This window comes from Megascapheus bottae, chromosome 22 (assembly GCF_031878675.1).
Source record: "Megascapheus bottae isolate mThoBot1 chromosome 22, mThoBot2.hap1, whole genome shotgun sequence".
NCBI lineage: Eukaryota > Metazoa > Chordata > Mammalia > Rodentia > Geomyidae > Megascapheus > Megascapheus bottae.
Window position 1 is genome coordinate 4704069 of NC_143530.1, and position 14601 is coordinate 4718669.

The following is a 14601-nucleotide window of genomic DNA, read 5'->3' on the forward strand; positions in this document are numbered from 1 at the left end:
TGAGACTCTTATCTCCAATTAACCTCCAGAAAATGGGAAGTAGGGCTTGGCTCCAGGGTAGGGCGGTAGCCTTGAGCTGAAGAGCTCAGGGACAGCATCTAGGCTGAGTTCAAAGCCCCATGACCCACACACAAAAATAAATGAAGGAAAGAAGGCAGGGTGGGAGGGAGGAAGGGAGGGAGGGAGGGAGGGAGGGAAGAAAGAAAGCCAGCCCGGAAGGCACAGTGGCTCACACCTGTAATCCTAGCTACTCCGGAGGCTAAAAATCTGAGGTTCAAAGCCAGCCCAGGACTAAAGACCAAGAGACTTTTACCTCCAATTAACCACTAGAGAACCTGAAGTGGTGATGTGGCTCAAGGAGTAGGACAGTAGCCTTGAGCTGAAGAGCTCAGGGACAACACCCAAGCCCCGACTTCAAGCCCCACGACCAAAAAAAAAAAAAAAAAAAAAAAGTAACTAAAAAATGAAGAACAAGCAAACTAATCATTTCTCTTCTTATGACTGAAATTAGACTAAAAGTGAACTGGGAAGAAACCAAACAGTGATATTTCCCCAAAATGAAAGACTATAGCAGTAACAGAGAAAAACAGCAGGTGCCTTAGACTCGTTAATGATAACACACTTCCTACATCTGTTCCACAAACACTGTTCAGACATCAAACCACTGAAGACCAAGAATGGGCCATGTGTGGTGATGCATGCCTTTTATTTGCACAACTAAAGAGAACAAGTTCAAGGCCAACCTAAGCTAAAAAGCATAGCTCTGTCATATGAGAGAGACAGAGAGACAGGCAACAGAGGCAGACAGAGACAGACAGACAAGCCAGCACAATGGCTAGTGCTTGTGATCCCAGCTAGTCACGAGGTAGAGATAAGTAGAATCAGGAGGTAAAGATGAGGAGAATCACAGTCCCAGACTAGCCCTGGATAAGAATGTCATACTCTTGGGAAAAAAATACGTGTGGGGGGAGGGCTGTGGCTCAAGTGAGACCATGGCTTCAAAGCCCACTCAGTACCTTGGAGAAAAATAAAAAACTATCCATTTTTTTGCATGTTTAACATTAGGAATAAATAAGGTTCCTATTATTAAAAAAAAAGGCTCATGTGCTATAATCCTATTTACTCAGGAGGCTGAGATCTAAGGATCGCAGTTCAAAGCCAACCTAGTAGGAAAATCTGGGAGACTCTTATCTACTATAAATTACCAACAACAACAAAAAAGCCAGAAGTGGAGTTGTGACTCAAGTGATAGAGCACTAGACTTGAGCAAAAAACCTCAGGGGCAGTGCCCAGGCCCTAAATTCAAGCCCCATAACCAACACCCCACCCCCCAAAAAAAATTTATTTTGTTGTAATTAAACAGAGAATTATTTGCATACTCTTCTTAATGCTTTTGGTTTGTGGATGTGGCTGAATTCCCCCTGCTGGAAGCCCATAAGTGCTCATTCGTTGTACAAGACTTGCTACATTTCCATGCCTTTCCCGTTTGATGGGCAAACTGTCATCCTTGGATTCGGTTTCTCGTTTAATCTCCTATAAAAGAAGGAAGACATATAAAAATAAGTTGAATTTTATTAAAATTCTCAAATGTAAAGTGCCAAAATATAGCTACAGTCATTATTACATAAATCCTGTGGCACTGATTTCCAACCTCGCCCTCTTTTCTAACGTGGAGGAAGTCTGTCTGAAAATCTGCCCCACCTTCACCTAAACACACAAAACAAATACTATGATAGATGAACAAGCAATAAAACAAACATAATTCTAAATCAGAGATAAGACAAACTTTCTCTTATAAAGCACTATATAGAAGGTACTTCATAATTTGCAGGACATATATTCTACTCCTCAATTTTGCAGGACATACATCCTACTAATCAATTCTGTCACATGTGATACGAATGTGTTATACTTAAATGTTTTTTTGTTTTTTTTTTTTTTGCCAGTCCTGGGCTTGAGCTCAGGGCCTGAGCACTGTCCTTAAACTCCTCAAGGCTAGAGCTCTACCACTTGAGCCTCAGCACCACTCCTGGCTTTTTTCTATGTATGTGGTACCGAGGAATCGAACCCGGGTCTTCATGCATGCTAGGCAAGCACTTTAACCACTAGGCCAAACTCCAGGCCCTTAAATAAGTTTTATATTACAATAAAACTTTACTTTGGAGGACACTAAAATCTTGTTCAAGCCAGGCGCCAGTGGTTCACACCTGTAATCCTAGCACTCAGGACGCTGAAAACTGAGGATCACAGTTCAAAGCCAGCACAAGCAGAAAAGTCTGTAAAATACTTAGCTACAGTTAATCACCAGAAAACTGGAAATGGTGCTGTAGTTCAAAGTTGTAAAGCATTAGCCTTGACTAAAAAAGCTCAGGGACAGTGCTGAAACTCTGAGTTCAAGCTCCACCATCATAAAAAAAAAAAAAATCTTAATGTTTACATATATTTTATTTGTCATATAATATTCATTTTTTTCCAACCTCTTATGAAATTCTTAGCTAGTATTTCTAAACGTGAGCCTTGGGGGGGGGGGGGGAAGCAGAGGATGGCCTAGTTTGTTTTTTTTTTTTTTTTTTTTTTGCCAGTCCTGGGCTTGAGCTCAGGGCCTGAGCACTGTCCTTGGACTTTCTCAAGGCTAGAGCTCTACCACTTGAGCCTCAGCACCACCTCTGGCTTTTTTCTATGTATGTGGTACCGAGGAATCGAACCCGGGTCTTCATGCATGCAAGGCAAGCACTTTAACCACTAGGCCAAACTCCCGGCCCCGAGGATGGCCTAGTGGTGGTGTGCTTCCCTAGCATGCATGAAGCCCTGAGTTCAAATCCTCCGTACCACATACACAGAAAAAAGCCAGAAGTGTCACTATGACTCACGTGGTAGAGTGCTAGCCTTGAGAAAGCCCAAGGACAGTGCCCAGGCACTGAGTTCAAGCCCTACGACTGGCCAAAAAAAAAAAAAGGTAAGAAAAAACAAATGACATCTTAAAGCATGCTTGGAAAACTACATTTCACACATAAAGGATAGAGTACAACCAGATTCCTACTTCAAACAACTTGATTTGAAAATTGATTTTATTTGTTGAAAATGCAATAACTTCACCTTCCCTGAAGTCAATTAGCAGAACAAAGTATGTGTTCACACTTCAGAGATAAAGCCACAGCTATAACAAACACAAATACTTAGAAAATAAACATTAAGTAAGCATGCTTGCTGTGCATGTATTCAACTATTACTATGCAAGTTGGAAAAACAAATGGGGCACACTCTGAGCCTCCTAAAATTCCTAATCATAATCTGATGAGGCTGGATATAAGAAGGCAAAACATATATAGAGAAAACAAGACCACTGTAAGCAATCTATAAAGACATCACTGATTCTTTTCTTCCTTGTGTTCTAAACTTGAGACTATTCATTTGTAATAAATTCACACTGAAGATTGTTTCCTAAACTAAAAAGGAAAATTTAGTGGTAAAGAGTAACTGTTACTTTGGGAGATAATTATTGCAACACTACAAGTAAGAAAGTATGATCTAATACCTCTGAGCAAGCTCCAAAAGCAACAACTTACAATGAGAAACCCATGAAACGTCTTAGACTTCAGATGATCATTTCATTAGTTAACAAGTGCCACACAAAATGTGTACTTTGAACCAGGAATAAGGTTCAAGTGGTAGAGAGTGTTTGAATAGCAAGCTGGGAGACTTGAGTTCAATCCTCAGTACCACAAAGGAGAAAAGGGAAGTAAGCAAATATATCCATACATATGAATATATACAAACACACACACACACACACACACACACACGAGTTACTGTCCAGAAGGACACAAGTAATAATAAAAATCATCTACAGATACATTTATTTCTTACTTTTTAAAGAGTAAATTCTGTAAAGCAAAAGCTAGAAATTAAACTGAAAATACCAACCTTCACAAAATTATCAGGGAACATTCCTCTTCTCCCATTGAGTTCTCCTTCTAGCCATCCTTCCTCCTGGAGCTTTTTCACATTCCTGATGATCTCCCCGACTCGAATAGTTAACTCATCATCATGCACAGCATCATAGTCATATTCCACAATATAGTCAACTAAGGAAAGAGAAAAAAAAAAAAAAGTTCAAAATTTAACATACTAGTCAGGTACTGGTGACTCATGACCGGAGAATGGCAGCTGGAAGCCAATCCTGGTCCAGGAAGTCCATGAAACTCTTATCTCCAATAAGTTACCAAAAAGCCAAAATGGAGATATGGCTGTAGGACCAGTGTGAGCATGCACGCACACATACACACACATACATACACACAAGTCTAATGCACAAAATATTATAAACCGTATTAATAAGCTTTAAGAATCTGGTTAGCAACAAGAAGTAATAGAAGCTTATCTCCATGATTTTAATTTTTAACAGTAATTTTAAACATTTGGCTATTTCAGAAAGTTATTGATCATCTCATTTAGAATATTATATAGGTCTTTAGGTAGAGAGCATGAGCGTTCTAACTGTACTGGAAATCAAACCCAGAATGTTACCCAGTCCTTGCACAGGCTTTTTATGCTATAAAGTAGAACCCAATCCTTCTCACCTTCCCATGTAATTCCCAATTCTTGAATGTGAATATAGCCCATAACTGAGTTCTAACCAAATAGTAAAAATTATAGTTGCCTTCTATTAGGCTATCTCCAACATCAACGGCATTGTGTGGTTAGCTTACTCAGTTACTCACTTCCAAAGTCTCTCAAAGATTGACTACTTCAAAGAAACCTATCAGGATCAGCCATGAAAAACAGAAAGAGCCACAAGAGATTACAGAATACACAAAGAGGTTTGCCAACTCAACATTCTAAAAAGAAATGCTAGAGTTGGGCCAAGCTGGTTCTCGAATATAAAGCTACAGCCCGAATTTAAATACCAACTGATCAATAATCAGGAAAAATGCCTCGAACTCGTCAAAACTGAGCTTCCAAAAACATTGCACAAAATGAACTGAACCCTTTTAAGTTGTAAATGAATAAAAGGATAATGCAAATAAATAACTAGATAATAAATAACAAAGACAAAGCATAGACTACCAGATAAGAGTCTCTATCTAGTAGAGGTACCAGGACAGCACCTTAAGCCTAGCACTAAAAATATCTCATGAGTACCACAAATGAGAAGCCCTTTAAGAAAGGAAACATTGAGCCAGGTGCTAGTGGCTTGCACATGTAATCCTAGCTACTCAAGAGGCTGAGATCTGGGGATGGCTCTCAAAGTCAGCTAGGACAAGAAAAGTCCTTTAATCAACTACCATCAAACTGGAAGTGAAGCTGTGACTCTAAGTGGTAGAGCACTAGCTTTGAACAAAAGAGCTCAGGAACAGAGTCCAGGCCTGAGTTCAAGGCCTACCACCAAGCTACTCCCTAGCTCCATGAAAGAATTAACTAGCCCAAAATAGCAATAGAACACTGCCCAAATATGAAACCGTATGTAATTAGAGGAACATACTATATAGAGACTTTTATGTTACTATAAATTCTAGTAGACAGAAAAAGCACACATACACACACAGTTTAAAAGAGAGGGGAGAGGAACAGAAATGAAAGTTGCTATGGTTAGAATATGTTCTGCCAAAACACATTTTGCTTATATACTTAAGTAATTAAGAGATGCAACCAAGAGGAGGTGATTTGATCACAAGAATTCACTTTTCATGAGTGGGATGAGTGTCCATCTCTAAAGTAGACACTAATTCTGCTTTACCCCTTGACCCAGGATTTCCTAGCAGCCTACATAACTATAAGCAATAAATATTTGATTGTGACTGTGATATTAGCTAAGTATAACTATGCCACAGTACTGTAAAATCTATGTATCTATCTTAACAAAAATAGTACAATAAAATAAAATAAAAACAAAAGTCAAGCTTAAAAAGAGAGCCCTAAAAATCTAGACCAGGTAAAGCAGTCCATACTTTTGATCCCAGGCATAAAAATAGGAATACCACAAGATCAAAGCTAGCCTAGGTCCCATAGTAAGAATGTATTTCAAAAAGAAGGGAAGGTGGGGGGACAGGAAACAGCACAATGGCATGCACCTGGAGTCCCAGACATTCAACAATTACTTGAGCCCAGAAAGTCAAGACAAACAAAAGCAATTCAGCAATACAGACATAGGAAAAAAGGAGATAGGAAACCAAAATTTAAAAACTAGTATACATAAGAATACTATTGGTAATATCAATGCTTTCTAAAGCTCTGCTCTAATAAGGATAATTTAATAATGAAATCACAGCACTCATGGTAGCAAAAGCCTGTAATCCCAACATGTGGGAAGATGAAGCAGGAGGATCATAAATTGAAGCCTGCCCCTGCTACACAGACTTTGTTTAAAAAAAGAGGGGGGAGGGAGGAAGGGAGAGATAAAGAAAAGGAAAATGTTACAAAATTAGATCAACTGGTGACAAATACCCACCAATACCAAATTTTTTTAAAAAAATTTAATGTCACAACTGATTGCTTATATCAGACTTAAAAAAGAGAGAAATCACCATTTACACATACCTAGTGTCTCTACTTGAATCCTGAAAACATCCCAAATACATTTAAAGGGCACAAATTAGAATGTTTAAATATGCCATTTTTCATTTGAATTTTCAACATTAACTTCAAGAAAACAAAAAACTTGTATAAGGCATGTTTCAAGTCTGACCAAAAAAGTACCACATGAATAACCATCACAAAGTTGAACAGACCTCACACTCACACACACACACACACACACACACACACACACACACACACAAAAGAATCCTATGAAGCCCCACCTACTGAATATAAACAAAAGCACAATATGGAACACAACATTTGTTGAAAGCACTTTTTTCGTTGTTTTCATTTTTGGTGGTTTGGGGATTTGAATCTGGGCCTTGGGCTTTGCAAGACAGGCAGTCTACTACTTGAGACAGAACACATCTCTAAAAGTACCTTTAGGAGGAAACAGTTCCTCAAACCTAGTAACAATGTAAAATAACCAGCCACATTTTCTATGTGATAAATTTGTATCACCTGTGTTTCTCTGGCTGTTTGCTTGCCACATGTGGGGTGGGGTCTCCTTCTATGACCCAGGTTGGTCCTCCTGGGGGGGTTTCAGGCAAGGTTTGCAACAGGCCAAGCTAAAGTATTTTGCTTTTACACACTAAAATAGTCCTTTTGATTCTTGTTACGTGCTCTGCTTAACCCAATATATTCTCTTTTTCCCCCACAATGTTTCACGAAAATATTAAGACCATGCTTTAAAACACAGACCAACGCAAGTCTAATCCTGTCTCCACAGCCAGTCATCTTTGAGCAACAATTTCTGTAACTTCAATTCCTGTTTCTAAGGAATGGAAATAATATTTTATGTCATAATACCCGTGGGAATTAAATGCTCAATGCAATGCCTAGCATAGTAATCATTCTCTAAAGGCTAATCATCAGCAAAACACCAGCTCAGCAAAATACCGACTAAAGAGAAATTTCAGACTTATCAAAAAGTAGGAAGCTGCTATAAAAGTTTACTCCATTTCTTAGTAGACTTTAAAAATAACTTTAACAGGCAATTACTAAATAGAAAAAAATACAGATGTCAAGAATCTTCAAAAAAATTTCAAATAGTCTCTGAATTTTTCCATGTTTCTAAACATCCACAAAAAATGTATTTCTTCTCCAAAGTATGTGTATTTTTTTTTTTTTTTGCTATTCCTCGGTCTTGAACTCAGGGCCTGAGCACTGTCTTTGGGCTTTTTCAAGGCTAGAGCTCTACCACTTGAGACACAACACCACTTCCAGCTTTTTTATATGTATGTGGTACTGAGAATCGAACCAGTCTTCATGCATGCTAAGCAAGCATTCTACCACAAGGCCAAACTTCCAGCCCCAAAGTTTGTGTATTCTTATAATAAAAAAAACTGTTAACTTCAAACAAACAAGGGAAGTAAAGCAGTGACTCAAGTGGTAGAGTGATAGCCTTGAGCATAAAAATAAAGTGGCACTGTGGCTCAAAGTAGAAGAGCATTAGCTAGCCTTCAGCTCAAAAACTCAGGGACAGGGCCCAGGTTGCCCTTAATTCAAGCCCCAAGATCATGCAAAAATGAAAACAACAACAAAAAGCCTCAGGAATAGTGCCCAGGCTCTGAGTTCAAGCCCCATGGCCAGGAAAAAAAATATGTAAAATATTTAGGGGCCAGGAGTTTAGCCTAATGGTAGAGTGCTTGCCTAGTATGCACGAAGACCCAGGTTTGATTCCTCGGTACCACATACATAGGGGAAAAAAAGTCAGAAGTGGTGCTGAGGCTCAAGTGGTAGAGCTCTAGCCTTGAAACAGTCCAAGGACAGTGCTCAGGCCTTGAGCCCAAGCCCAGGACTGGCAAAAAAGTTAAATATTTGAAAAATAAATTACTGTCCATCAATTAAGAAGTTAAATTTTATTTCACTCATTATATTAAGCTCCAGCACAATGCTTGACATATAGCACAAAACCAGCTATTTCTAGCACTGAACTATAAAAGATACTAAATGGCATGAAATTTTAAATTCTTGTTTTAAGACTGCCAACTTTAATTTTCATTAAGTTTAGTTTTCCAATGTAAAAAATAAGCATCAGCATGCTCAGTTTTCACTCAGCAAACACATAAGTGATTTTTCCTAGAACACAATTACTATTCTAAGTACACTGGGAATATATCTATGAAAAATAAAAGTTTTCTGTACTCTGGAATTTATAATCTAACCAGAGTGAGTCAAAAGTAAATAATAAGTAGGGGGGCCAGGAGTTTGGCCTCGTGGTAGAGTGCTTGCCTAGCATGCACGAAGACCCGGGTTCGATTCCTCGGTACCACATACATAGGAAAAAGCTGGAAGTGGTGCTGAGGCTCAAGTGGTAGAGCTCTAGCCTTGAGAAAGTCCAAGGACAGTACTCAGGCCCTGAGCTCAAGCCCAGAACTGGCAAAAAAAATAATAATAATAACAATAATAAATAAAAGTAAATAATAAGTAGACAGGGGGGGCTATAGCTTGCACACAGGTGGCCCTGTGTCAGGTAGAAAAATAGAAAAAGAAAATACTGAAACATACTATAAGCACAATAAGTAAATTGTAAAGTAAGTCACAGAACGGAGGAGAGAATGGACAACAAGGCAGACCAAGAACACCTGTTACACATGACTCATTGTGACCACATTTTGAGTGTCTGTTAATATAAAGATATCAAGAAGTATTTGCTGGATTTAAACCCAAATATTACCAACAGAAAAGAAATTATTGTGAGGATAGTGTAAAATATAGCAGATTAAAAAGGAATGAAAACTGTCAGAATGCAATACATTTCTCTGTGTTAGCCAGGATTATGTAACTTCAATTTTACAAACATTAACTTCTATACTTAACATCCAAAAAAATTTGGTATACTTTCATAATGAAATCAGCTTAAATGTTAGGTAAATTTCTGACCTCTATACTGAAGAACTGTTGGGCCACTGAGAACAGCAAGATTGCTTTACTATTTCAGCGGTAAGTATCTAACAGCCTCAAGGAAAGGGTTGCTTCAGTCTAACAACTCGACCAGGCATAGAGGAAAAGTATCTTGGCTCTGGACTGCCTCCAAAAGGTCTATGTCTCCAACTTGTGACTCTACTAGAAGGTAGTGAGACCTTCAGAAGGTAGCCTATTAAAGAACTTTGGTCACCAGGGCCATGAACTCACACTGTGATCCTAGCCCCTTCTGGTGTCTTTTTTGTTTTGCTTTAAACAGATCTCCTCTGCTACATTTGCCTGTCATAATGTGCTGTGCCACCACAGGACAGAAGTGAGGGCCAACAGACTATGACGTCTCTAAAATCATGAGCCAAAACAAATCTCTCCTGTCTTCAAGTTAGGATCTCAGATATTTTGCCACCACCATAGAAAGCTATTACAACTACCAATTATCTACTATATCATCATAGTCAAACTGCTGAGAAAAGTAAATCCTTTGCCTTCCAATGCAAGAATTCATATTCTGATCTTTATGCTCCTCCTGTTATGCTCCAATCTTTCTAATATTCACATGAACTTAGGTATTACATTCCCTCTCGTGGGTGAATCTGTAAACACAGTCACACGCTACGTTTTAACTTATTCCTATCACACTAATAAAACATCCCAACAGATTTTTGACATTCAACAGTAACAAAAGAACATTTTTTTATCAGAACCAAGAATTGTGAGAAAACTTATTAAAACAAATCCTTCATTAATCTCTTATCAGCAGCTCCTTTCCTTCTTAACAACCTCCAGTCAAGCACTTTACCACTGAGCTACAACCCTGGTCCCAAAACCATTTAATATTGTTGGTTAACTGTTACTATAACTATACTCAAAATGATCTCTCTGCTAGAAAGCCCTAGTAATTACACACTACACATCCTGAGCTAAGCAGCACTGATAAAAACATTACAGATTCCAGATCAGAATCCCACTGTCTCATACTTCCAGGCTGAAAGTTGAAAGAGATGGCAGCAAAAGAAAAGCAAGTATATCAAACCCTAGGAATATTCTCAAATTATAGGCAGAACACCCCCAATAAAGCCCCAAGTTATTCAGGATTACTTATACATTCAATTACTAACGTTGACTATAGTTGACTACATGTTGACCAAAGAGGTCTATAGTTGAGAAGCTCACGATCTTGTTAGCATTACTGCTGGGTTCATCCTCCGTATCTTCAATAACCAAACTCATGTTTCTGGGAAAGAAGGGGGCTGCTTTGTATCTCATTTCTCACTAAAGTCCTGGACCCTGTCTGGTTTTGTTTCCCTGCAGTTATGTCTTTGAGGCCTATTCACAGATGCCATTTCCTTTCTTTTCTCCCAGGGTGCTGCTAGACTGAAACTCTACCTAGTACCTGCTGCCCACTGACACCTGTACCACTTGACTTGCTCCATTTTTATCTACACATTGAATTTTGCTACACCTATCTCCTAATGCTGACTGGAAGGAGGTATGAACCTCCGCCCAGATTTCCCAGACTAGTGTTCTCTCCTTTGTCTTATCTAGAAACACTGCCTAACCACTGGTATTATTTGGTCCCTAAACTGTATGTGTGCTCAATCTATAGTATCATTTTCTACTGCCAAGCAAGTCCCAGAACCATCCTAATGATTACCTTTCTTTTCTGAAGGCGACTACTAGAAACTCAGATCTTTGACGGTTAACCCAGGGAACAGATCTACACCCCAGCCTTATATTCACCAAAATCAAGAGACATTACACCTCTGTGTTCATTCCCTGACACCTACCATTTCTTTACATATCAGCAAATCAAACATTTTTATAATACTCAAAATGTAATAGGGGACATTCCAGGGCAGAAAGTAGCTGACAACAAAACCAATGTGGAAACATGAGAATTTTAATACAATTTAAGATAAACTGTAATTGAAAGTGTGTATGTATTGGAAGCATTTCACAAATACACCATGAAACAAACCTTCAAAATTACATCTTTAGACAACCAAGTTGACAGTATGCCAACAAAAGCTATCTCGTAACTTACCTAAACAGACCAAAACAAGTCACTAAGAAAAAGCCTCTTGCCAACAAAAAATGGTATTACAAAGTCCGAAAATTGGCATTCGTCTACTTATTTACTGACTTTTCCCCTACACAGAATAACAAATGTGAGTGTGATTTCCACATTTCAGATGACAGACAATAATTACAGTTGCAAGCACATCCAATAGGAAAGTGGGGCAAAGGGAAGATACCTACTTGAAGTTTTTTACAGATAACTTCAGAATGCCAAGAAATGTCATTTTGCAATGGGAGTTAACAGTCCTATATACAATCCCACAGATGCCCAAGGCATCTCAGTGATGGAATGTTACAAACTGTGACTCTAGGACATCAAGAGTTTAATTGTATTCAGAACTGTATTTGAGGGCAAAATTTGTGTATTTACTTTTAGGAGATTTTTCACTGAAAGCCAGTTACAGTGATCTTAAAATATGATGCTTAAACAAGCCCTCCATTACCACATAAGCTCAACTAGTCAATTGAGGGGATAAAAAAAAATACATTTGAACATTCCAGACGGGAGATATTTTATTTCACTCCAAGTTGAAGAGCACTGTGCATATAAAAAGTACCTGAAAGTAGGAGGAACAGAGAACATAAAATTAGAAGGTCTAAGAAAACAGAATCGCTGGGCAGTGTCTCTAAATACTATGCTCACAGCATCTCCCACACGGCACAGCGTGGGCAGCGCTGCCACATCAGCAGTGCTTCTCGTGTGCTGTGACACTAAATCATTTTGTCAGTTTCATGAATTATTAATTTTAGTAATGGTTTGTTGACAGGAAGCAGTGCTAACTTTCAACTGGAAGAAATAAATGATAGCTAGTCTTCCTGATTTTTACTCCACAAAACCAGCCTTACTTTTAGCGAACATCTGCTGCCTTATGGTGGCACAAATCTGATTGAGAGAGGGGGGGGAAAGGAATTAGGCCGCTCTTTACATTGCTTTTAACTATTGAGGGGAGTCACTGCCTGGGAACAAGTCACTTAGCAAAACTCCTTTTCAAACCAAGCTGCAACAGGCTGCTTTCTCCAACCCTCAACTTGTTAAAGCGCGCAGAAAACAATGTATAAAAAGGCCTTGTACTTTTCTCTCCCTAGCAAGGAAGTCCAACTCCAAACAGGAAACTGCTCCTCGAAGCGTACAACTCTGAATCCCACCAAACCCTGGCCTCCCCGGCCACCTAGGAGATTTAAATATCTCAGTGCCAAGGTGCTGCCGAGGTGAAGGCACAGCAAACTAAAAAGTCAAACTTGACTGTCCTTGACGATCTCCCCCGCAACTTCCAGAAGGAAAGGCAAATCGTACAACGCCGTGTGTTAAGACCGTGTGTATATTTACACGTCCTTTACCACGGCTCCCAGAAGAGGGCTGGAGAGGGCTGCCGGGGAAGCTCTGCGGGCGTGGGCCGAGTGGACGGGGGCTCCGGAATGACTTCCAGCCGGGCAATGGGGCGCGCGGGGCGGTGATCGGGCGCCTGAGCCCCCCCCCCCGACTTTCCTGGAGAGACCGAACCGACGGCGGGGCGAGGTACCCGTGAGCCCGAGGATCGATTTCTCCGCCGAAAGAGCCAAGTGGGAGGCAGGACGACCGGGAGGAGGAGGGGGGGGTAGCCGGGGCGGAGGGGGACGCCGAGGCACGGCCGATCCCCCCACCACCACCGAGGCCGCGATGCCGCGGGACCCCGGCCCGCCCTCATCGAGCCCGGCCGGACCCCCGTCACCGAGGCCGCCACCCCGCGGGACCCCGGCCCGCCCTCACCGAGGCCGAGCCCGGCGGGACCCCCTCACCGAGGCCGCCCTCCCGCGGGACCCCCGTCACCGAGGCCGAGCCCGGCGGACCCCCCTCACCGAGGCCGCCCGCCGCGGACCCCGCCCCCGGGCCGGGCCGCCGCCCGAGGCCCCCCGAGTCTTACCCATGCTGGGGCTCCGGCGGGGACCAGCCCGGCGCCCGCCGCTCCTCCCGAGGCTCCTGGGCGGGAGGCGGGCCCCGCGCGGCGCTGCGCCGGCCCCTCCCGATCAGGCGGGGCGAGGAGGGGCCTCCATCCGCCAGCGACGCCCCCCGGCCGGGCCCTCAGCGCCGCCCGCCCGGCCGACGCGGCCGCGGTTCCTCGCGCTCGGCCTCCGCCGGAGCCGCGGCGGCGGGACGCCCGGCCCGCACCCGCCCGCACGCCTCAGCCGCAGGGGTCGCTTCCGGAGACGCCTGGCGTCTGCGGCTGCGCTCCGACCGCCCGCGCCCACCGCGGAGCCCGGCCCTCACCGCTCCCCCCGCACCCGGGAACGCGACTCCCAACGCCGCGGGGCGCGGGGCCGAGGGCCGGAGGGAAATCTCGCGAGAACGCCCTGGTTTTCCCCCCCCCCGGCCCCTCCCCCTGGCGGGTGCCAGGTGCGGTGACGTCACGCGCGGGCGCCCAGGTGCGGCGCGCGGGCGGCAGCGCGGGTGGCGGCGGCCGTGGCGGCGGCGGCGGCGTCGGCGGCGTCGAGTCTCCTCCCTCCTCTCCGCCCTTCGCGGGGCCGCGGGGGGCTGGGGCGTCCGCGGGGAGGCGGAGGGAGCCTGGTTCGCCCCTCGTCGCGCGCCGGGCCTCCCCGGGCCCCTGGGCCCGCGGGCGCAGCCGCTGGTGAGTGGACGGCGCCCGGAGAGGCCGGCGAGCCCCCGCGCTGCCCGCGCTGCCCCCCTCCGCCACCGCTGCCCTCCCGCCGCGCGCGCTCCTCGGATCCGGGGGGAGCCATCTTGTGCCTGCACCTCTACCCGCTACCCTGCAGCCCTTCCTTCGTCCACAGAGAAGCCACCGCCCTTGGGAAGTTGTGAGGACCCGCCCGTTCGTCTCCCCACCCATCGCTGGTGGAAAGGCCTGCTGTCCGCCCGGCACTGCGCCGAGCATCCCCGTCCTGGACGCCGTCTTCCGTACTGGCGCCATGTGTGGACACCAGGGCTCTTTTTTACACGACGCTTGAACATGTTCTGTCTTCACCAGCCTTGTCATTTTCCCCCTCTGCTAGGATATTTGCGGTGCTCCCTTCCGCGGGAATAGC

General features: G+C 43.3%; 1 protein-coding gene across 2 annotated transcripts in view; it reads right to left on the minus strand.

Annotated features, from left to right (window-relative positions):
* Cd2ap (CD2 associated protein) overlaps positions 1 to 13659 on the minus strand; it is a 40759-nt gene extending 27100 nt beyond the window's left edge. Inside the window, exons 1-3 of one of the 2 annotated variants that reach the window (XM_090355517.1) lie at positions 13485 to 13659; positions 3925 to 4085; positions 1380 to 1533 (exon numbers count right to left, since the gene is read on the minus strand). In XM_090355517.1, the coding sequence (XP_090211643.1) occupies positions 1380 to 1533; positions 3925 to 4085; positions 13485 to 13488 (319 nt within the window). In that variant the 5' untranslated portion in view covers positions 13489 to 13659. The remainder of the gene's footprint in view (positions 1 to 1379; positions 1534 to 3924; positions 4086 to 13484) is intronic. The other variant, XM_090355516.1, reaches the window with a different exon arrangement.
* Positions 13660 to 14601: the final 942 nt, after the last annotated feature.